The 23911-nt window shown below is 39.7% G+C and overlaps 1 protein-coding gene and 1 non-coding gene across 5 annotated transcripts in view; both read left to right on the plus strand.

Annotated features, from left to right (window-relative positions):
* The window catches only part of GMPS (guanine monophosphate synthase), a 76444-nt gene that overhangs the window by 5322 nt on the left and 47211 nt on the right, over positions 1-23911 (plus strand). For 2 of the 4 annotated variants that reach the window (XM_025436035.3, XM_025436036.3), the window contains exons 2-3: positions 19794-19972; positions 23511-23625. In XM_025436035.3, the coding sequence (XP_025291820.1) occupies positions 19794-19972; positions 23511-23625 (294 nt within the window). Of the gene's footprint in view, positions 1-10112; positions 10193-17330; positions 17391-19793; positions 19973-23510; positions 23626-23911 lie in introns of those variants that run through there. The other 2 variants (XM_025436037.2, XM_035705201.1) reach the window with 2 other exon arrangements.
* Positions 13272-13380, plus strand: LOC112652626 (U6 spliceosomal RNA). The gene has a single exon (XR_003131616.1). It is a non-coding gene; the product is annotated as a U6 spliceosomal RNA (small nuclear RNA).

The following is a 23911-nucleotide window of genomic DNA, read 5'->3' on the forward strand; positions in this document are numbered from 1 at the left end:
AATTCCTCCAGGAACCTCAGATAGCCTTGTCTTTAGCTGGTCCAACTTGTTACTTAAGGAAGATAATTGTTTTTTAAGTATTTTTTTTTAAATGTAGGCTTGTTCTGTGCCTATTCAAATGTATTTTTTTTTTTAAAAGATTTTATTTATTTATTCATGAGAGACAGAGAGAGAGAGAGAAAGAGGCAGAGACTCAGGCAGAAGGAGAAGCAGGCTCCATGCAGGGAGCCTGACATGGGACTTGATCCCAGGTCTCCAGGATCAGGCCCTGGGCTGAAGGCGGCACTAAACTGCTGAGCCACCTGGGCTGCCCTCAAATGTATTTGATACTTTTAAAAAGACTAATCATATTCCAAATGATGCTGTTTAAAGTGATGAATAATTATTTGCTATCCAGAATTACCTCTGTTATGGTGCCTTCTAACCTAAACTCTGTTTAGATGCTCAAAATGAATGAAGTCCTTAGGGATAAAACATAATTCTGAAGCACTTTGTGAATCAGCAGAAGAGTAATCCATTCTTAGAATTTCGAATCTCTGTATAGCATATGTAATTCTGGGTTGTGCTGAATATTTTTTCCTGCTCATTGTGAAGTAGAGCTGTTTCTATATTTGCTTAAGAATCACAGTGGTTTGGGACGCCTGGGTGGCTCAGCGGTTGAGCGTCTGCCTTGGGGCCAGGGCATGACTCTGGGGTCCTGGGATCAAGTCCCGCATCAGGCTCCCTGCATGGAGCCCGCTTCTCTCTCTGCCTGTGTCTCTGCCTCTCTCTCTGTGTGTCTCTTATGAATAAATAAATAACATCTTAAAAAAAAATCACAGTTGTTCAAAAAAATAGCTTTACTATAGTAATAATGTGATATTAGTTGGTTTTCTACTGGTGGACTCTTGCCATGGCTTCAGGTTCATTGTTTTGAGGACCAAGGAGATGGTTTACATAATTATGTCTGTACATTCCCTAATACAGTACATCATAATGCGATGGGAGTAAGATGTTTGGTTATAGTAGTGTGACCATATATTCGTTGTCTAAACTGGGGCACTTGAACATAAAAGGAGTTGCTAAAAATAAATTTGTAATTGCTGTAAAATAAAATATTACCAGACAAAATAAGTAGTTGTGAATTTATACAATATAGTAAATAAATGGCAAAATTCCTGTATCAAGAGTTCTCAGATTACTGTCTCTGGACATCGTGCACAGGAACACACAACATTTCTTTCCTGCATATACTTTATAGATACCTTACTCCTGTTTCCCACTGATCCAGCCGATGGTAGCCTAGAGGTTTGGGGCATCTTGCAAGCTGAGCAATGGTTGCGGCACTCAGGACTGGATAGGGTTAGCTACCCCTGGATGCCTGTGTCCAAGATCAGGAAAGGATCTGGAAAAAGAAATGGGATATCAGTGGTTGCCTTTCGGATTGAACCTGAAGTTGGAAGTGAGAACTCTGTTCATTGCACCTGTACTATCCACAGAACTAGACACGACCATGGCAGAAGTAGAAGGATAAAGGGGAAGTGTAACAAACCCATCCTATGGTACTTTACTGCACTGACTCATAAGAATATGTTAAAAAATGAAGAATATGAGATAAATGGGTAAGTGTGGGAATAATAGGTGTAAATTAGGACAGTTCTGGGCAAACTGGGCCATGTGGTCACTCTAGATACAGAGCACATATTGCCCTGAGTTTGGATCTTGATTTCAGCAGTGACATCTACTTAAAATTTGGCTGAAATTCGATTCTAATATATATATATTAGAATAATTATTTCTAAGCTAATAACTGTTGTGTTTATAAAATTCTTAAAAATTAAGTGTCAGATTACTTTTTTTTTTTTAAAGTGAGAGCAGTGTTGAAATCAAAAGGTAAAATAATCTGCTCTAACCTACCAAAACCTTTGCGGGGGATATTTCCCAAACTTCTGTTTTTTTTTTTTTTTTTTTAGTATTTTATTTATTTATTCATGAGAGACAGAGAGAGAGAGGCAGAGACACAGGCAGAGGGAGAGGGAGAAGCAGGCTCCATGCAGGGAGCCTGACGTGGGATCACACCCTGGGCCGAAGGCAGGCGCTAAACCGCTGAGCCACCCAGGGATCCCCATTTGCTCATCTTTGAAAGCGGGTTACTTGTCTTTTTACTGAGTTGTAAGAGTTCTTTATTCTACCGACAAGTTTCTTATCAGAAAGTACACTTTGCAGATATTTTCTGCTATTCTATGGGTTTTTACTTTCTTAATGGTGTCCTCTGATGTATAAAAGCTTATAATTAAAAAAAAACTTATAATTCTGATGAAGTTCAACTATTTTCCTTTGTCACTTGTCTGTCTTTATCTCATCCAAGGAGCATTTTATTGGGGAGGGGGGATTTCAGGTTTTTATTTAAATTCTAGTTGTTAGCATGGAGTGTGATATTAGTTTCAGGAGTAGAATTTAGTGATTTGTCACTTATATATAATACTCAGAGCTCATCACAGCAAGTGCCCTCTAATACCCATCACCCATTTAGCCCATCCTGCTCACCTCCCCTCTAGCAACCCTCAGTTTGTGCTTTATAGTTAAGAGTCTCTTTTACGGTTTGCCTCCTAAGGAGCATTTCCTAATGATCTTGAATCTTCTGTAATTGCCTTTACTTTCTTCTCAAAGCTTTATAGCTTTAGCACTTATATTTAGGTCTTTGATCCATTTTGTTGAGAGACCCTAAGTTACACTTTGGTGGAACATTTTCATATTGTTGCATTATTGTCATGAACTGTGAGAGATGTCCCCCCCCCCAACTCTGACATCTGATTGGGTAAAATGAAGTACCAGACTTCCAGCTTTAGGCTGCAGAGATAACTTTTTAAAAGGTAATTAAAGGTGATTAGGAATAAAAGTGTAAACTTTTAATGGGTGGTTAATTGGATGCTTAACCCACTTAAGCGGATTTAACCTGATGGAGCGGCTCTTAGGCCTGGTTTTTTTTTTTTTTCTTTTAAGATTTTTAAAAAAATTTTTATTTATTTTTGACAGTCACACAGAGAGAGAGAGAGAGGCAGAGAGAGAAGCAGGCTCCATGCACCGGGAGCCCGATGTGGGATTCGATCTCGGGTCTCCAGGATCGCGCCCTGGGCCAAAGGCAGGCGCCAAACCGCTGCGCCACCCAGGGATCCCCTTAGGCCTGGTTTTGACACTGGCAGCGCTTGGCCGTCTGAGGCCCTGAAGGCCGAGGGCAAACAGTTGCTTATTGCAGGTTTGTTTCAGTTTGTGGAGATGGTTTGAAAAAGGTCACTAATGGGTATTTTGTTTGCTTGTTTTTACTGAGTTTAGCAGAATGTCCATAGCCGAAGTGTCCCAGGTCTTCAAGTGTACGGTGGGGCTTTTGGCAAACGTGTACACCTGTGTTCCTGCGTGTCCCTTGGCTCCTCCAGCAGCAACCACTCTTCCCGTTTCGGTAGCCAGACATTAGTTTTTCTGCTTTTGAACTTTATATGAATGGAACCATACAGTGATTTTTTTTAGGCTTCTTTCACTCAGCATAATGTTTTTTTTTTTTTTTTTTTAAAGATTTATTTATTTATGATAGAGAGAGAGAGAGAGAGAGAGGGAGGCAGAGGGAGAGGCAGGCTCCATGCTGGGAGCCCGATGTGGGACTTGATCCCGGGACTCCAGGATCGTGCCCTGGGTCAAAGGCAGGCACTAAACCGCTGAGCCACCCAGGGATCCCCCAGCATAATGTTTTTGAGATTTATCTATGTTGTTGTATCAGCAGTTCGTTTGTATGGTTGCATTGTATTCCACTGTAGGATACACCAGAATTTGTTTATCCATTTGCATGTTGATGTCCGTGTGGCCTGTTATCCAGTTTTTGTGGACATAGATATTTAATATTCTTGGATAAGTACCAAAGCGTGGAATTGTTGGGTCAGAGGACAGCTCTTTATAGGTTTTGATATTTTCTGTTTTGTACAGTTGAGAATATTTAGGTCATAATAATCTACTCGATGCCTGGAAGAGATAAACATTGGTCAAGTAAAATAAACTTTTAAAATATTGCATCATGACACTTTATCCTTAGGAGTATTTTTAAAAGTACCTTGTTCAGCTGTATTTTAATGGAAATAGGATGTGGTTTGTGGGCAAACAGGCTACTTTTAGATTGGCTTTATAAACATATACCAGTAGAAATGAACAACTTCTTCATTTGATGATAGCAATCTGAATTTTATTTTTTAAATATTTATTTATTTTAAAAGATTTTATTTATTTATTCATGAGAGACAGAGGGAGAAGCAGGCTCCCTGTAGGGAGCCTGCTGTGGGACTCGATCCCAGGACCTTGGGATCATGAGCTGAGCCAAAAGGCAGATGTTCAACCGTTGAGCCACCCAGGTGCCCCAGCAATCTGAATTTTATTTTTATTTTATTTATTTATTTTTAAAGATTTTATTCACTTATTCATGAGAGACACAGGCAGAGGGAGAAGCAGGCTCCATGCAGGGAGCCTGATATAGGACTTGATCCCAGGACCCCGGGATCACGCCCTGAGCCAAAGGCAGACACTCGACGACTGAGCCACCCAGGTGCCCCTATATTTTCAGGTGTTTAATAATATTCTTGTCAGCTTGTCTGTGAGGCATGTTACCCTGGTATGGTCAATTTGTGGTTTACCAGGCCTAGCTCTCCAGAGGTTAATAGTGCCCCTAAGTGGTTCCTCTTTCCTGATGTTTTTCCTTTATTAATTACACCTTGGGAAAAAGATAAGTATGCATTTGTGTTTTAAATTTCCAAAGCTAGGGATCCCTGGGTGGCGCAGCGGTTTGGCGCCTGCCTTTGGCCCAGGGCGCGATCCTGGAGACCCGGGATTGAATCCCACATCAGGTTCCCAGTGCATGGAGCCTGCTTCTCCCTCTGCCTATGTCTCTGCCTCTCTCTCTCTCTCTCTCTCTCTCTCTCTCTCTGTGACTATCATAAATAAAAAAAAAAAAAATTAAAAAAAATAAATTTCCAAAGCTAGAAAATCAGTGTAATGTGTATCTTAAGGACAATGTCACAGAGAACTATATAGCCATTTTGTGTAATTTTGCCCTCTGTTCTTCTGTACTTCGCTATATGTGGCTGGGGAATGCAAAATCCCAGTAGGTTACAGATTTAGAACCTGCCCTGGGACGCCTGGGTGGCTCAGTGGTTGAGCTTCTGCCTTTGGCTCAGGTCATGATCCTGGGGTCCTGGGATCGAGTCCCACATCGGGCTCCCCACAGGGAGCCTGCTTCTCCTTCTGCCGATGTCCCTGCCTCTCTCTGTGTGTCTCTCATGAATAAATAAATTTAAAAAAAATAATAAAAAGAACCTGCCCTGGATGCTTGGGTGTTAAACAGTTTTTGTAAAATTTCACTTTAGCTGGTATGAAACATTTTCAGAAGGATATGTGATACTGATTTATTGCTGACAAGTTTGTGAGTCCGCTCAGCCTTGCTGAGCTCCTCTACTTGCACCCTTCTGGGGCCTGCGAGGCTCATGTTTGCGCGACGGCGGAGGCGCAGGATGCAAGTAGAGTCGTCCAGTGGCCTGGCGCTCTTCTCACTCCTGCCCTCATTACGTCGGTCGAAACAGAGCCTCATGGTTGAGCCCAGTGTCAAGAATGAGGAAATATATTCTGCCTAACGCAGGATGAGCTGCAAAGTCACATGAGAAACGGCAGAGCGGTGGGGAACAGTGAAGAGTTAGGGCCACAGGTAGAGTCTGTGACACACGGAATATTAAGAACATGCATCAGGAGAGCGAAGAGCATAAAGCCCCTAACCAGCTCAACGGTCACAAGCACGTGCTCAGACTCCCTTCATCTGTTGACGTGGTGCCTCACAGTGAGAGGTACTTCCATATTCTCTATTTTGTACATTAAGATCAAGTATTGCCCACTTACCCGTTTATTATCAAGTTTCTCATTAGTCTTTCCCCTAATGATTTTAACAGCCGATGCCTAGTTCAGTGCTTTCCACCGATCTGCTGGAAAGAACCATTTTTTAAATTTTCAGTTCACCAGTGCTGATAATGCAGGAAATTTTTAGACAAATGAGGGATCCCTGGGTGGCTCAGCGGTTTGGCGCCTGCCTTTGGCCCAGGGCGTGATCCTTGAGACCCGGGATCGAGTCCTACGTCGGGCTCCCTGCGTGGAGCCTGCTTCTCCCTCTGCCTGGGTCTCTGCCTCTCTCTCTCTTTCTGTGTCTCTCATGAATGAATGAATAAATAAATAAATATTAAAAAAATTTTTAGACAAATGAAATTTAAAAATCTGTATGTGCTGCCGAAGTGAGCACATACAGATTAAAAATTAAAATTAAAAAAATTTTTAGACAAATGAAATTTAAAAATCTAAAACATAGTACATAAAAGCCCCAATTCCTTTTTTCTTTTCTTTTTTTTAAAGATTTATTTATTTATTTAATAGAGATACAGAGAGAGAGAGAGAGGCAGAGACACAGGCAGAGGGAGGAGCAGGCTCCATGCAGGGAGCCCGACGTGGGACTCCATCCCGGTCTCCAGGATCACGCCCTGAGCCGAAGGTGGCGCTAAATCAGTGAGCCACATGGGCTGCCCCAAAGCCCCAATTCTTATTGTAGATTGGGCAGAAATAAAGTTATTTTATCATCTTGTTATATAACTATGTGAATGCTTACAGAGAATTTATGTGCCTTTTATTATGAACTAGTCACAATCTGCATATCAGTACGGGTCCTTTCGTAAGCCATACACAGTAGCTTAGGTCTATTATTTTATTAAAGGTTGCAAAATGGTGATACTCTAATTCTGTTTTTCCTGGAATTATTTTATTTATTTATTTATTGATTGATTGATTGATTGTTTAATTATTTATAAAAATTTTATTTATTCATGAGAGACACAGAGAAAAAGGCAGAGACACAGGCAAAGAGAGAAACAGGCTCCATGCAGGGAGCCTGACATGGGACTCGATCCCAGGTCTCCAGGATCATGCCCCAGGCCGAGGGCGGTGCTAAACCGCTGAGCCACCGGGGCTGCCCCTCCTGGAATTATAAAGAACTTTCATCAACTATACAGTTACTTGTGGTAGAGTTCATACTGGAAACACCGGATGCATGCTTGATTCCTTCCCATTACTTTCACCAGTTTTTAAATTTAAAAAAAATCTTTGAAAAGATTTTATTTATTCATTTGAGAGAGAGACATTATGAGCATCTGGGAGAAGCAGAGGCAGGGGGAGAAGCAGACTCCCCACTGAGCAGGGAGCCCTGCTCAGGACCTGGAGATCTTGACCTGAGCCAAAGGCAGATGCTTAACCATCTGAACCATCCAGGTGCCCCACTTCACCAGTTTTGTGAGTAGTTTTTTCAAGTTTTATTATTTGCAACACAATGTAGTTCAGGCACATATTACAGTAGAAAGGGCCACATATAGAGGGGAGATTGGGTTCATGAAGTAGAATAGTAGCATCTTGAAAAATGAGCCATGTGCTGAATACCTGTGTAATTGTGACATTTGCTTAAACTTAAGGTTTTTTCCTTAAAAAAATGTATAGATTTTTCCTAAGCTAAAATTCCTTTAAGGTATTTTAGGAGTAATAATTATGTGGGATGCAAAATTGGATCTCTTCACAAACTCAGTATATTTAGCTCTTTGATTATCTTTCATTTGCACATGAAAAGTGTTGTCTTGAGGTCCTCCAAAGAGGGGCAGTGAAATTTGGGAATAAATCTGTGTTATTTCTATTTCTCTGTTTACATTTTTGCAAAGAACTTTTGGGGCTTGTTCATGTGACTAGGTCCACACATGTGCACATTTAATCAGCTTCAAAAGAAGTATTTTTTGTTGTAATGATCGATTGAGTCACAATAGGAATGCAGTCAGTAGAGAAAACAAAGGGTCAGTATAAAGAAAAAACTTGGGAGGAGTGTAAACTGAGATCAACACAATTCAGAACTTTTCCCTTCGGGCTTCCTGGGTGGCTCAGTTGGTTGAGCATCTGACCCTTTGTTTTGGCTCAGGTCCTGATCTCAGGGTTGTGAGATGGAGCCCTGCATGGAGGCGCTTGGGATTCTCTCCTTCTCCTTGCGGCCCTCCTGCTCATTCTCTCTCTTTCTCAAATCTTGAAAGGAAAAGTTCTTTTTTAAAAAATATTTTACTAGTATGACAACAGTTGTTGCTGAACGTTGTCTGTGTGTGTGTGTACACAGCCAACTTTTAGAAAAACACAGATTGATTTGGGCTAATTAATAGTGGTTTAGATTTAGTTAGAGATAACCTTGTTCATTTCTCAGTTACCTAATGTTCACCAATGAATGGAAAAACTACTGTAGTAAAACTTTAAAGGATTTAAAAATCATGAGGTAAGGAATAATATACTTTGATTTTCACCAACGGTGCCAATTTTCTTAGTTGTTTAATTTAGAATTGGCTACATTTGTCAGATAACATTGCCATAACTTTCTGAAAAGACTTCTTTTAGGATAATTGAAATCCAAGGGGAAAATAATGATTTCAAAAGGTTTAAACATTGGTATTATAAATTATAATGTTGGACTAAGTTTTTATTTCCCTGCAAGTTTGATAAGAAAGAGAATATAGCCTTGTGGTTCTATTTTCTTATGTGATGTTCATATGTATAAATTAAATCCATTAGAACTATATTTAGTTTATCTGAGAAAATGGACTTCCTCAGTCATTCCTGTGGTTAGGGTTTGTGTATGGGGGTCTGTCTTTAAGTGAATGCTAGAAGTAGTATTGGAGTCCAAGCTAAACTGCTTTTTAATTCATTGATTTAGAGAGTTCATTCAAACTGTGTTCATTCTGTTTAGCCCTGGTGCCCTTGAACTTGAGCTGTTGGCACTTTAAATTTGTAGAAGATGATTTGCAATGACTTTATTTTTTTTTATTTATTTTATTTTATTTTTTTAAATTTTTTATTTATTTATGATAGTCACGGAGAGAGAGAGAGAGAGAGGCAGAGACATAGGCAGAGGGAGAAGCAGGCTCCATGCACCAGGAGCCTGATGTGGGATTCGATCCCAGGTCTCCAGGATCGCGCCCTGGGCCAAAGGCAGGCGCCAAACCGCTGCGCCACCCAGGGATCCCCCTGCAATGACTTTAAAGAACCAAGAGACAGTTATTCAAAAGCAGATGAAGAAAAACAAAACAAAAGCAGATGAAGTTCTAATCAGAAGTACAAATTGATTCAGTATGAAGATGGTGGTGGCTTCGTTCCATATAACATGTAGAAACAAAGTAGGAGTGATGAATGTACCTACTAAGTGCGTGGAGTTGCATTAGGGAAAAGAATTTTCTCAATGTATGAAGTCAGTAGCAGACCAAGGGCAGTAAGATGCTAGGACAGTAGTTTATGTCACTAGGGACTTGTATTTCCCAGACCTATTGAACACTGAAAACTTGATTGATTGATTGATTGATTGAGAGAGGCAGGAGAGGCAGAGAGGATCCCAAGCAGGCTCCATGCCCAGTGTGTGAGCCTGACACGGGGCTCAATTTCACAACCCTGGGATCATGACCTGAGCCCAAATCAAGAGATGGGTATTTGACTGAGCTCCCCCGGGGGCCCTGAGAACACTGAAAACTTAAAAACATTCTAATTCATCGAGGGAATTCCAACAGAAGCTCATAGGTTACATACTCAGATTGAAGGAGATAGAGAAAAATGAACTCATGAATTGAGTGATCATAATTTTTGTTCAGTGTTTAATGTCTACAAATGTGAAATTCTAGATAAATAGAGCAGAAGTCCGTGATCATAATTTAGGCAAAATGAAACAGCTGAAGATTGGTAAGCATTGCATATACAACTAAATGTGTACGTATAGTGTTGTATATTACTGTACCAGGGGATACACATATATATTATACAGCATAGGAGACTTTGGCTCTTTGGAGAATCATCTACCACTTACAGATCCCAAAAATATATGAAATGAATTAGTTTTGGTATTTTTAAGCTTTCTTTTGTGTTTAGTCTGGCTCTTCTAAATTTTTTTTTGACTCGAGTTGTCTAAGAACTGTTTTTCCACACATTTTCTATGCCATCAAGCGCATTGATGATTCAGCATTTCTTGAGAATGCTCAGTTACTTCTGGAATTTTTTTCCAGGCCATTGACAACTCATTCTGCAAGTTTTGATGCTAGTACTTCCTTGATCTTACCAGAAGATGTCAATGGAAGTTTTTCAGGTAATAACCAGAACTCAGTTCTTCAAAAATTGTTTTTTTTTTCCAAATGGTTTTTAAATGTTTTGCTGACTGAAATGTTAAGGGGTTGCACTTGTCCAGTGATACTACCAGGAGTAACAACTCACTGCACCCTCCAGGGGTCTTACTCAAGTGTTTATAGAATGCATAGAGAAACGACAGACTTGGTGAGTTATATAAAGCTCCAGAATGTCTATCCTAGATGAATTTCAGCCAAGCTCAGCTATATTTCTTTTTGCTGAAATCCTTGGGGCATCTTTCTGCTCTAAGGGAAATTTTCTGAGACACTCTAGGGAATCTCTTTCCCTTGGGGGATTTTATGTCAAATTGTACATAACTATGGCCGTGGCATTGACAGCTGTGTCATTGAGCTAATGGAAAATTTAAGATATACTGTGATTTTAGAGACATCTGGCTTCTTTTATTTGGCATGTCTGAGATTGATTTATCCATGCTTGGATTTTTTCAGCCAGAGAGGACATTAGCCTCTGTGGGATCATGGAGAGTTTAAAGAGCCATTTAGGGTAAAGAGTAGGTCAAGGTCTTAAAAGGCTTGGAAGGTATTTTGGACTTAATTGAACTTTATTCTAAGGGGAAATCATTTTAGGATTTTAAGCAGGGAGAGGACTTGGAATCAGAATTAATTAATTAAATTTTTTTTTACTTTTAAGCACATAGGCTTGTTAACCAACTGATCAAAGTCAGGATCACCAATAATGAAAATGACATCATGTCCTTTGCATTTTGTTACATCAGGAATAGGCATAATTAATTATATCACCAGTGCAAGATTGTTCCCAAAAAATGTTTATCTGGAATCTAATCATAAGACTATAAATAGATCCTGGTTGAGGTATATTCTGCAGAAAGCTGGTCTGAACTTTTTTTTTTTTTTTTAATTTTTATTTATTCATGAGACACACAGAGAGAGACAAAGACCCAGGCAGAGGGAGAAGCAGGCTCCCTGCGGGGAGCCCGATGAGGAACTCAATCCTAGGACCCCAGGATCATGCCCTGAACCAAAGGCAGATGCTCAACCACTGAGCCACACAGCGCCCTGGTCTGAACTTTAAAAAAAAATTTTCGTGCCCTAAAAGACTGTAAAAAGGTAAATAGATAGTTCTAGGTTGAAGGAGACAATGACAATGTGAGTATAGTATCTGTGGTTTTTGATAGGGTCTGGAATTAAAAAAGAAAAAAGAAAAAGAAAAAATACCTCCCAACAACTGAGGGGTACCTGGGTGGCTCAGTTGGTTGAGTGGTGAACTCGATTTTGGCTCAGGTCAGGATCTCCCGGTCCAGGATCTGTCTCCCTGCTCAGGGGTGTGTGTGTTGCTTCCAGAGTTTATTTCTGCCTCTCCCCACTGCTTGCAAGCCTTCTCATGCTCATGTCTCAAATAAGTCTTAAAAAACCTATAAAGGACATTATTGGTGACATTTGAGGAAATTTATACTTTTAGTATTAAATTTCTTGGATGTAATTGTGTATTGTAGTTATATAGGGGAATGTCCCTGTTGATAGGAAGTACATGCAGAAAAGTGTTTTGGGGAGAGAAAGATCTATCATTTATTTTCCAAGACTTAAGAGGAAAGGAGTACATATAGATAGAAATAATGCAAATGCGACAAAATATTACTAATGTTGAATTTAGGTGGAGAGTGGGGTTTATTGTGCCATAGTTTATTTAAAAAAAAATTTTTTTTTTTTTTTAATAATCTGTACAACTGCTGTGGGGCTTGGCCTCATGACCCTGAGATCAAGAGTTGCATGCTCCTCTGGCTGAGCCAGCCAGGCACCCCTGTACCATATTTTCAACCTTCTGTAAGTTTAAAAGTTTTCAAGAAAAGGAGGGTAGAACAAGCATATAATAGCATATAATAAGGTCAGGAGCTAGAGAGTTTAACTCTTTGATTTAACCCTTGTAGGCTCAAATTTTGTTCAGTGTTGTGAGATGATTTTTTTTTTTTAAAGAAAACCTTCAGTGAAGTTTGTACTTTTTTTTTTTTAATTTTTATTTATTTACTATAGTCACACACAGAGAGAGAGAGAGAGGCAGAGACATAGGCAGAGGGAGAAGCAGGCTCCATGTACCGGGAGCCTGAGGTGGGATTCGATCCCGGGTCTCCAGGATCGCGCCCTGAGCCAAAGGCAGGCGCCAAACTGCTGCGCCACCCAGGGATCCCAGTTTGTACATTTCTAAAGTACGTAAGGTGTGAGGTAATTTTCTTTGAAGAAAATGTACAGTTTGTCCCGAGTTAAAGGTGTGGTGAGCTTAAATAAGTAAATATGCTACTTCCACTAGCCTTTTTGGTAATGAAAGGATTATTGTGGGTAGTTGAGTAACCCAGATGATGTGTGTGTGTGTGTGTGTGTGTGTGTGTGTGTGTGTTGGGGGTGGTTCTTAAAATCTCTTTTAACCCTAAAACTTTCATTTTGGCAACTGAAGTCTCTTAAAATGTCTTTTTGGAGAGCAACTACCTGAATAGATTTAGTACTGAGAAAATTGACTTTCCAAAATCATTTGTATGGTATATAATACTACTTTTCTCAGACATCAAAATATTCAGTCACATAAGCAAACTTTCTGAAGTAATAAAACTGCTTTTAAATACAAAAATATCAAAATTAAAATAACTTTGAAAGTAGTCTTCCAAAAAAAAAAAAAAAAAAAAGAAAGAAAAGAAAGAAAGTAGTCTTCCAAAAATATAATGCATATTTATTTACCCACTTTCCTCTTTCTGCCTTTTCCAAGTGCTAATTGTTTTGGGCTTTGAAAAGAGCTACATCTACCTCCTGCTTCTGCCATTGTGTCCCCAGGCAGGTGACATAGTATCTGAGTCTCATTGTCTTCATCTGTAAAATAGAAATACATGTCATTATGAATAAGAAAATGTGTAAAGCACATGAAATAACTAGGTGCAAAGGGAATGTTCCCTTTTTATATGAAAAATCTTTGTATTGTAAAAGAAAACATGGATACAGAAAACTATGCACAGCCAATGTATAGTTGAATGAATTATAAGTCATGCGTGCTTTTTATCCAAAGTATTGAAAGGTTTTTTTCTCTAAAGCCCAGTAATTTTGTTAAGCATATGTGTTGGTACAGCAAAGGTTAGCATGGCCCCTGTGCAAGGATGACAGGCAGATTTGTGAAGTGGTCCCTATTTTTCCATGCAGTGACCTGGATGGAGCTACAGAGCATATTGCTAAGCAAGATAAGTCAGAGAAAGACAAATATGATTTCACTCATATGTGGAATTTAAGAAACAAAACAAATGAGCAAAGAGTGGGAAAGAGAGAGTAAGGCAACCAAGAAAACAGACTCTTAACTGTAGAGACTGAACAGATGGTCACGGGAGGGGGGGTGGGTGGTGGGTTAAACAGGTGATGGGGATTAAGGAGTGCAGTTGTGATGAGCACTGGGTGTTGTGTGGAAATGCTGAATCACTAAAGTCTACAAATATTACATTGTTAACTGGAATCTAAATAAAAATGTAAAAAGAATATTGAAATAGGTCATTCTAGGTTTGTAGTTTAATTTTGATTCCCGTTCTTTTATGCCTTGTATAATTTTCTTAGTATTTTTGAGTTCGTCTGGAAGTCATACTTTCTAGTTTTGATGTTTCTTTTTGGCTTGCTCTTGTAGGGATGTTTATTCCTTATTCTTTTTTTTTTTTTTTTTTTTTTACTTTGAGTAACATTGGGTTTGATTTCTGTAATTTCACTTTTATGTGAATATAATTTTTCTGAGTTTTAGAAGGAATCTTGGTTCTTCTAAAAAAACTTTTACAGAGCCCCCTCTTCTGTTGAAATAATGGCAGCTTGTTTTCTGATGATTCCTTGCTCTGATTCCTAACCCTTATTTTAGTATGACCCTTCTATTTTCCTTCTTTGCCCTTGTCCTGCTTAATTGTGTTGGTTTCTAGCAGTTGTTCCTCATTTCTGAGTCTTGGCCTAGTAAGGAGCCTGGCCTGTTAGTGGGAAGGTTCATGGTGATTAAACTTCCACCCCTTTAAGCCTTACCTTGGGTTCCCCCCACCACCCATGCACTATTGGAGTAGACACCCCACCCCCACCCCCACCCCCCGGGGTGCAGCCGCTGTAGTTGAGTTGGACCTTGTGCTTTCTTTTCTTTTCCTTTTTTTCCCTCCCCTCCCCTCCCCTCCCCTCCCCTGTGAGAGGGATCCCTGGGCCGTCAGCAGTTTAACGCCTGCCTTCCGCCCAGGGCGTGATCCTGGAGTCCTGGGATCGAGTCCCAGTTTGGGCTCCCTGCATGGAGCCTGCTTCTCCCTCTGCCTGTGTCTCTGCCTCTCGCTGTGTCTCTCATGAATAAATAAGTAAAATTAAAAAGGGGGGGATGGGGGGGCAGAGGCAGAGAATCTTCAAGCAGATTCCTCTGCTAATTGGGGAGCTGGACCTGGGACTTGATCTCACCACCCTGAGCTCGTGACCTGAGCTGAAACCAAGAGTCAGGTGGTCAATGACTGAGCCACCCAGGTACCCCTGGGCCCTGTGCTTTCTAGATAGTACTTGTTGACTATTTTGGAATTCTAGTCTCAAGATACTCAGGGAAGCTAGGCTGTTCCCCACAAAAATGCTGTAACACTAGAGTTTGTGACTGTGGTGGTTTATTCCCACCAGCTTGTATTTTGGAGGATAACTTGTCAATTAGTTTTTGGTTTTGCTGCGTAGTTGTTCAGTGATGCCTGGAAATTCAGGAAGATCCAGAAATGATACCATTTCCATCTTACGAGAATCTGCCAGGTTCGTCTGCTTATTGTTGCATTAGGGCACCGGTATGGTTTGTGTCCTTATTATTGTCTTATTGATGTCTTAAAAGGTATCTTTATGACCATTTACTTATTATGATGACCTCAAGTCAGTTGAGAGGCATGCTAACCTTTTAGGCTTTTGTGTTTATTTTTTTTTAAAAAGATTTTATTTATTTATTCATGAGAGACAGAGAGAGAGAGAGAGAGAGAGAGGCAGAGACCCAGGCAGAGCCTGGGCTCAGACCGCTGAGCCATCAGAGCTGCCCTATTTTTATTTTTTTTTAAGGATTTTGGTTTTTTAGGTAATCTCTACAGCCTGAGACCCAGAGTCACACACCCTACAGGCTGAGCAAAGCAGGGACCCCTGTGTGTTTACTTTTTAATAGATCGTATAAATAGATTTAATAGATTTTTCTGTCATGTAGTGTTGAATTTTGTCTCTACTATTTGCCTTTACACCTTCTTTTCTCATTAGGGTCCTTTTTCTAATCGGTTAAGGTTTGGAAGTCTCATCAAGCTTTATAGCTCTATGTGAAGTAGGAGTGTGTAGAGTCTAGGTTTTGAGGGAAAGGAAATTTTGCTTTCATGACTGGTGACCTTTCTGCTTTCCCTGGAGTTGTTGAAGCTTTGTGCTGGATACCTGAGGTTGAAAGAATGAGGCGAGGATTCAGTATTTCCTCAATGACCTCGGATGTCATATGATTGAACTTTTTCAAAAATTGGTAAGAAACCAGTATACATTATTCACTTTAAAATGCGTTTATTTGGGGAGCCGGGTGGCTCAGTGGTTTAGTGCCATCTTCAGCCCGGGGCCTGATCCTGGAGTCCCGGGATTGAGTCCCGCATCGGGCTCCCTGCGTGGAGCCTGCTTCTCCCTCTGCCTGTGTCTTTCTCCCTCTCTCTCTGTGTTTCTCATGAATAAATAAATAAAATCTTTAAAAAAAAATGCATTTAAGTAAAAATTAGTTGGTTTAAAGAAATAGACAGTCCTCACCATATAGTAGTCAAATGACCATAAAAAGATTGTGCAAGCTGAAATCATGCGAAGCAGTGTTGTTGTTGTTTATTTTTGAAGAGTATGAGAGTGCATGCACAAGTGTTGCAGGAGGGGCAGAGGGAGAGAATCTTTAAGGAGACTTGCTGAGTGTGGAGCCTGGTACAGACTTGATCTCAGGACCTATGAGATCATGACCGGAGATGAGGCAAGGAGTCTGATGCTTAACTGACTGAGCTACCCAGGCGTCCAGAGAATCTTAAGCAGGCTTCAGGCCCAATGCAGAGCTCATTGCCGAGCCTGATCGCACCATCCTGAGATCATGACCTGAGCTGAAATCAAGAATTAGATGCTTAACCGATGGAGCCACCTAGGTGTTCCTCATGCAAAGGAATTTTAATTAATCCGTGGGAAGATTATAATGGTTTTAGGTCCTTTAAAATGTTTTGTTAAAACATGGGCAGCCCTGGTGGCCTGGTGGTTTGGTGCTGCCTCCGGTCCAGGGCGTGATCCTGGAGACCTGGGATCGAGTCCTGCATCGGGCTCCCTGCATGGATGGAGCCTGCTTCTGTCTCTGCCTGTGTCTCTGCCTCTCTCTCTCTCTCTCTCTCTTTGTGTCTCTCATGAATAAATAAAATCTTTAAAAAATATATTTTCTTAAAACATTAAATCTTACTGTTACTTATACAAGTGTAGAGAAATAAAATACTGCGGCTGTTTAGTATAAGTTAAAACAGCACAGTGAGAATTCCGTTTTCTTTGTGAAATTCTGATCGAGACTAGTTTAAACAGTGCTTCCCTTTATATCTTTTCTATGCTTTTTTTTTTTTTTAAAGATTTTATTTATTTATTCATGATAGTCACAGAGAGAGAGAGAGAGGCAGAGACACAGGCAGAGGGAGAAGCAGGCTCCATGCACCGGGAGCCCGACGTGGGATTCGATCCCGGGTCTCCAGGATCACACCCTGGGCCAAAGGCAGGCGCCAAACCTCTGCGCCACCCAGGGATCCCTCTTTTCTATGCTTTAATGGTTTTCAACATTTTATCCTTTACAATTGAAAGGTCATGAAATATCTCCGAGAATTTCTATAATGTGAATTATTTCCCTAGAGTCACTTTCTCTGGGACATTGGCATCCTTTTCATCACAGTTGCTTTCCTCAGTGATGTTGATAAGTTCGTCTTCACCAGGCTCCTCCGGCTGTGCATTTAGAGCCATTCAAACTGCAGCAGTGTCTACACTGCCGTGGCCACCTATTTCTCCTGTAACCTCATTTACATCGGATTCTTATTTTACTTCCAGTGTGTTACTTTTCATTTCTTTGTTACAGTTTCATCTGGGTTGATCCCTTCCCCCTTTGGATTATCCATGGGTTCAAAATGTCCTGTGGATTTATCACTGGGCAACGAGGAGGTAACACAACTTTAGCTGTTGCTTTTGTGTGTCCAATTGCCAGTAAACTTTGAAAGAAGGGACACACTGGTCACTGGTCATAATATTTATTTGCGATGATTTATGGATTGAAGAGCTGGCAGTGAAGTTTGTACTTAGTGTAATTACGAGAACTGGTAACTGAAATTTGAGCCGTGTTGTTGCAGACTCGTGTTAACTAAACCGTGATAGAAATCATAACTCAAATTTAGGCACACTGGTATCTTGCAAAGTGAGAACTCTGTCTACAGTGTAAAAACAGGTTGTACTTGGATTTGGTAAACAGTATAATAGAGATAAAGGGACTGAAATCTGAGAAATGTACACAGTAACAAAGTAGTCATTCAAAAACACTTCTTTTTAAAGTCTTTTATTTTTAAGTAATCTCTGTACCCAACATGGGGTTCAGACTCACAACCCTGAGGTCAAGAGCAGACCAAGTCCGCCAGGCGCCCCAGCACGTTCTGCCCCTCTCTCCCCTCCTCCCCCTCCATTCCCTCTCTCCTCTCCTCTCTTTCTTTTTTAAGTAGGTTCCACGCTGGATGCAGAGCTTCCTGCCTGAGTTCAGTGCAGGGCTTGAACTCATGACCCTGAGATCAAGAGCCAGGTGCTTAACCGACTGAGCCACCCAGGCGCTCCCACATTTTCTATTCTTTACAAAAAAGTAAGATTAAGGAATTTTAGGGGATCCCTGGGTGGCTCAGCGGTTTGGCGCCTGCCTTTGGTCCAGGGCGCGATCCTGGAGTCCTGGGATCAAGTCCCGCGTCAGGCTCCCGGCATGGAGCCAGCTTCTCCCTCTGCCTGTGTCTCTGCCTCTCTCTCTCTCTCTGTCTCTCTGTCTCTCTGTCTCTCTGTCTATCAAGGATAAATAAATAAAATCTTTAAAAAAAAAAAGATTAAGGAATTTTAGATGAATTCTTTAAAGAGTAGTGTTTGTGTGTAGACTAAGGGCAAAGGTCTGAAAGGAAAAAGTTTTAGCATTTCTTGCACTCTGTAAACTTCTTTCTGTGATCTGCTTTTTCGGCACATTGTTCAGTATTTATATGATTAAAATCTTCATTTTTGCCATCTCAGTAATTCTTTCTGGCCTGTGGTTCAGTCCATCTCACAAATCCTTTGTGGATGGCTGTTATTGTTGCTTGTTTCACTACTGTAGCAGAAGTGTTAGGGATTTTGTGAAGTCTGCATTTATTTTTTTCGTATAAATGGAAAGGAAGGAAGGGAATGGAAAGGATTACATAGGTGTGTGAAGGGCTTGCTTACGCTTTTTTATGTGCAGATTTTACAGCTGGAGGGGGAAAATCCCCAGGAATGTTTGTTGTAAACATTTAAAACCTACTGAAGGGTATGAAGAAAAAAAATATAAATCACCTGTAGCTTATCAGTCTCATACAACCTCTGTTAATATTTTTCTGTTTATCTCTCCGTTGGGATCTTCTTTATATGTGCATATACATTCTTTTACTTGATGAAATATTTTAAAATGGGATTATTATATTCTTCCTACAAGTGTTTTTCCAGAGTACATACATGTTTTTAAAGTTTTTTCTTGTGTAAAAGATACAAAAACAGAATGGAGACTAGACTGAAATGAACACTATGTACCTTTCATCCGACTTCAGTCATTTCGGTACATAAGTAATCTGGTTTCATCCATACCCACCTACTCTTGCATTAGTTTGAAGTCGGTTCCAGGTAGCTGTTTTAGCATACATAGTTAAGAATTTTACATTTTGCCAAATTGCTTTCCAGAAAAGCATTATCAATGTATAGTTGACAGAGATAAGATTTAAAAAGCCTTTTAAAATTCTGATGTTATGGGTTAGATGCATGTGTATATATAGCATTTTCCTCCAGTAATACAAAAAAATCCCAATCAGGTGAATTTGAGCATGCTTATACTCTGGCAGCAAACTTTCAGTTCCTCATCAGTGTATCCCTCATAGGAATGCTGTGACTGTTAGATAGGATGACTTTATAATTTATTAGTAAAACTAGGATGCTTTTGAGATTCAAAGGAGGCACTATTAGTAATAATGCCAGTTTACCAGGCATAAACTAGGATTGTATTTTGGCACAGCTGGGTTGTATACCCACTTTATCAGATAATACATATAAGATGCATTTATGTATAAAGGTGACTGTATTACATATTCAGTAAATGCTGGCTTTTATTAAAGTGTTTATGTATGCCCATGTATGGATATGTATAAAAATCTTCCCTTTAAAAGGTATGCTTTGAATTGGCAACTCAAAGTCCTAGGTTAACAGTTTTTGTTTGTTTGTTTGTTTTTTCTGTGTGGTTTTGGAACTGATAGTGACCACTGTTTTTTAAAGGAGCTCTAAATTTTGTAATTAAGAGGAGATTTGCCTTAATATTTGCAGCTGGAGAATGCTGGAGGAGACCTCAAGGATGGCCACCACTATGAAGGAGCTGTTGTCATTCTGGATGCTGGTGCCCAGTACGGGAAAGTCATAGATCGAAGAGTGAGAGAATTGTTTGTGAAGTCGGAAATCTTTCCCTTGGAAACACCAGCATTTGCCATAAAAGAGCAAGGATTCCGGTAGACTTTTCACTTATATTTTCTATGAGATTGAGCTTAGATTGTGGAATTTTTTTTATTAATTTGCTTGGGCACTGAATTTTTTCTTTTTCAAAGGTTTATTTGAGAGAGCAAGAGCGTGGAGGGGCAGAGAAAGGGGGAGAGAGAATCTTAAGTAGTCTCCATGCTGAATATGGAGCCTGAGTGGGGCTCTATGTCAGGACCCTGAGATCATGACCTGAGCTGAAACCAAGAGTCAGACACTTAACTGACTGTGCCACCCAGGCGCCCCAGGCACTGAATTTTTTAAATGAATACAAAACCTGCAGTGGATTTACAAGAAATTTTCTTCCATCGTTCAGATTTTTTTTTTTTAAGATTTTATTTATTTATTCATGAGAGAGACAGAGAGAGAGGCAGAGACAGAGGCAGAGGGAGAAGCAGGCTCCATGCAGGGAGCCCTATGTGGGACTCGATCCCAGGACCCCGGGGTCATGCCCTGGGCCGAAGGCAGGTGCTAAACTGCTGAGCCACCCAGGGATCCCCCCCCCCTTTTTTTAGTTAAAAAGATTACCCTAATTTTAATTGCACAGTTACAAGAAGTTTTCATTTGAATATTAAGTCATTCATTCATCCCGGAGCATTTGATCAAAGGAATATATACAGTGGCTAAAAGAATTTTGTGTCCAATGAGTCTTTTTTTTGCCTCCTATCCCCAAGAGACTAAGTTTCTAAAATACAAAGATTTCTCAAGTCTGATATAGGGTCTAATTCAACAGCTTATATACTCAGAACTAGTCAAAATGATAGCCAACATATATATATATTCTTCCTTTAACAATTTCTGGTTAATGCTATACCTTTTCTCATGGAATTGATACTCTTTTTTTAAGAGTGTTACCAGAAGCAAGCAACTGCAGTTTATTACTTTAATTGGGTCTTAGAAAAAAAATAAAAAATGATTGGGTCTTAGACAATAATACTGTATTTCTTCCAGGATAACAATGTTAATTTATCTTAAAAATGTAATTTTTTCCATTAGAGAAATGATTAACTTTTAAAGGCTTCATGGACATGTTTATCCTGTGATTCTTGTTTCTGAAATAGAATGGATTGGAAATCAGAAAAGACAGATTGAAATTTAACTGTGTCCTAGTCTTAGGGTACAGTTAAAAACAGTCCTCTCTTTTAAACTGTAGAATCTTTAGAGTAAGAAGGGACCCTTGAGTTACTCTAATTCAACTGTCTCAGTTTGCCAGTGAGGAACAGCTTTAGAGAATCAAAACACATGAGAATTCTGAATGGCTCTATGTCACATCTAAGCTCCTTTATTTCCTTCACCCCAAAAAGAATATCTCCAGCAAACTAACGTAGGCTAAAATGTTAGAGAATAAGAAGCCAGATACTTGGCAATAGAACGCTAATTATTTTTCCTTGTCACCTGATCATAAACAAATCTTAGGTCCTGCTTGTGTCTAGAGGTTCTTTCTGTGTAGGAGTATAGAACTATTTTGCTTACTATAATCTTTTCTGCTGAGATATCTATTTGACCATCCTTTTCCTAGAGTATTAGTATTATGAGAAAAGAGACATCTTAACCTACTTGTGTTTGGAAGCTTGACCTGCTTCAGATTGGTATTTGGAATGCCTTGTGGCTTATTGGCTTTATAATTACAAGTTAGTTTCAAAATAATTGCAGGGTAGAACTAGGAGATTCAGAATGAATGATTAGCTCTTCTTAAGAGTTATTGAGATAAGAATTTTCCATAATTGGCTTAAGTACTGCTTGAGTTATAGCCTTTACTAAGTCCATTGCCTTTTCTTTTTAATAGTATTAAGAATCTTATAGTCCTGAGTTGTTTAGCAGATTATTGAGGGATGTTGGGCAGCCCTGGGGTGGTTATCTTTTATAAAACTAAGTATAATGTACTGAAATTCTAGAGGTCTTGATAATTAAGTATGTTTTAAAGAATTTTAGCCTATGCATTTTTAAAGATTTTATTTATTTATTAGTGAGAGAGACACATACACACAGAGGCAGAGACACAGGCAGAGGGAGAAGCAGGCTCCACGCAGGGAACGTGGGACTGGATCCCATGACTCAGGATCACACCCTGGGCCAAAGGCAGACGCCCAACCACTGAGCCACCCAGGTGTCCCTAGCCTATGCATTTTTAAAGAGCTAAGTTGCATATCTACCTTTAGGGCCAAGACTACATCCCTTTAGGATTGTTATCTTAACGATGTAAGATTCATCATCTGGGGAGGTTGTCTTTAGTTTCTTTTGTAGGAGGTGGGCTAACGAACATGATAAATAGCATAATTCATGTTAACAATACAAAGTTCAAAAAGTGGGGTCTTTGAGCTCAGTTGAATTGTTATACTTTTAAAAAACATCCTATCTTGTAATTTTTATGAATTTTTTATTATATCATTCTTAATGGATTATAAACCTGCATTTTAGTTTGTGTGTTTTTATATGACAGGCAGCTGCTAATATAAAGTGATTTGCTTAAGTTTGTAAGAGGATTTTGGTTAGATCTTATAATGCATTTTCCTTTAGAAATGTAAGATAAATCAGGATTCCTGCAAAACTCAAACCTAAAATGAGCTAGAGGATACCTTAAATTAAGTGACAAGCATAGATACGCCTGTATTGTAGAAGAGGGCATGTATGGCAAACCGGGGAACATGAGTAGTCTGAAGGTTCAGGTCTCTGTGATTCCAGTTATTCTTAGCCAAGTGAGAGTGAAGGTCAAGTGCTATCAGACTTTTTCCCCCCCTCTTTCTAAAGAAAATCCAGAAATCTGGATTTTTATGTAAAATTCGTAATACATTAAAATGTTCTCAATCTTTGGAGTGTATGCTGAGGGCCAAATTAGATGTATCAGTGGCCAGGTGAGGAGCCTGGCCTCTGATAGGCCTCAGTTTCAGCCTTTCCTATAATAACAGTTGGACTCCCAAGTTAATCCACAGAATGCTCTGTAAACTATAGTGAAGTTACAGTATTGCCTTGGGTTCTGAGAGAATGCCATATGGGCAAATTCATATGTTAGCTGCCTTTCCAGAACCCTAGGTAAAACTGTTGAGAATGTTGGGCAGATTTTCAACAGGCAGTTAGGTTATTGTTCATATCCTGTCTTCCTTTGTTGTATTTTGCTTTGAGTCATCCAGGGTCTTTTGTGACCTGCTGTACTCCTTGCTTTTCAGAATCTCCGTCTTCCTTTAGAATTTTCATCTATGTCCTTCATTAATGAGGAAGACAAAACAAATTCATGCTAAACCTTCGCAGTTAGAAACATTAGAATTTATGTATTGGAAGCTTGTACTTATTAACAAGTGAATGTTGGTTGAATTGATGGACTTTCACACGTTGTAATAGAATAGAAATGATTAAGCTGTGTGAAGGCTGGATCTGCTACAATATACTGAAAACATAACAAAATCTCTGAATCTGTGCTGAGTCTCCCTCCATGCTTGAAGGGGGAGAGGGGATAAACTTCGTGATAAAACTAGCCATTAGAGGATTTTTCACTGACTCTCTTCCTTAAATCCACAGTGCTATTATCATCTCTGGAGGACCTAATTCTGTGTATGCAGAAGATGCTCCCTGGTTTGATCCAGCAATATTCACTATTGGCAAGCCCGTTCTTGGAATTTGCTATGGCATGCAGGTACATCTGTGAATTTGCCTGAAGAGTGGACTTAATTTATTCTGTTTGTGACTCTCACTGTATTAATATTTTCTGTCTTTAGAGTATCTAGCATGTTTAGTTGTATGAGCTAATTTGTGCACTGTTTACAGATTGTTTCAGTGTGGCAAAACTGACCTGAGTGGAAATCTGTTTTTAGAGCTGTAACTATATCACTGCATACAACATAACACTGTCCAAAAAAAAAAAAAAAGACATTCAAATTTACATGTTACAGAAATAGTATATGGAACTCCTTTATATTTTT

Source organism: Canis lupus, chromosome 23 (assembly GCF_003254725.2).
Source record: "Canis lupus dingo isolate Sandy chromosome 23, ASM325472v2, whole genome shotgun sequence".
Classification (NCBI taxonomy): Eukaryota; Metazoa; Chordata; class Mammalia; order Carnivora; family Canidae; genus Canis; species Canis lupus.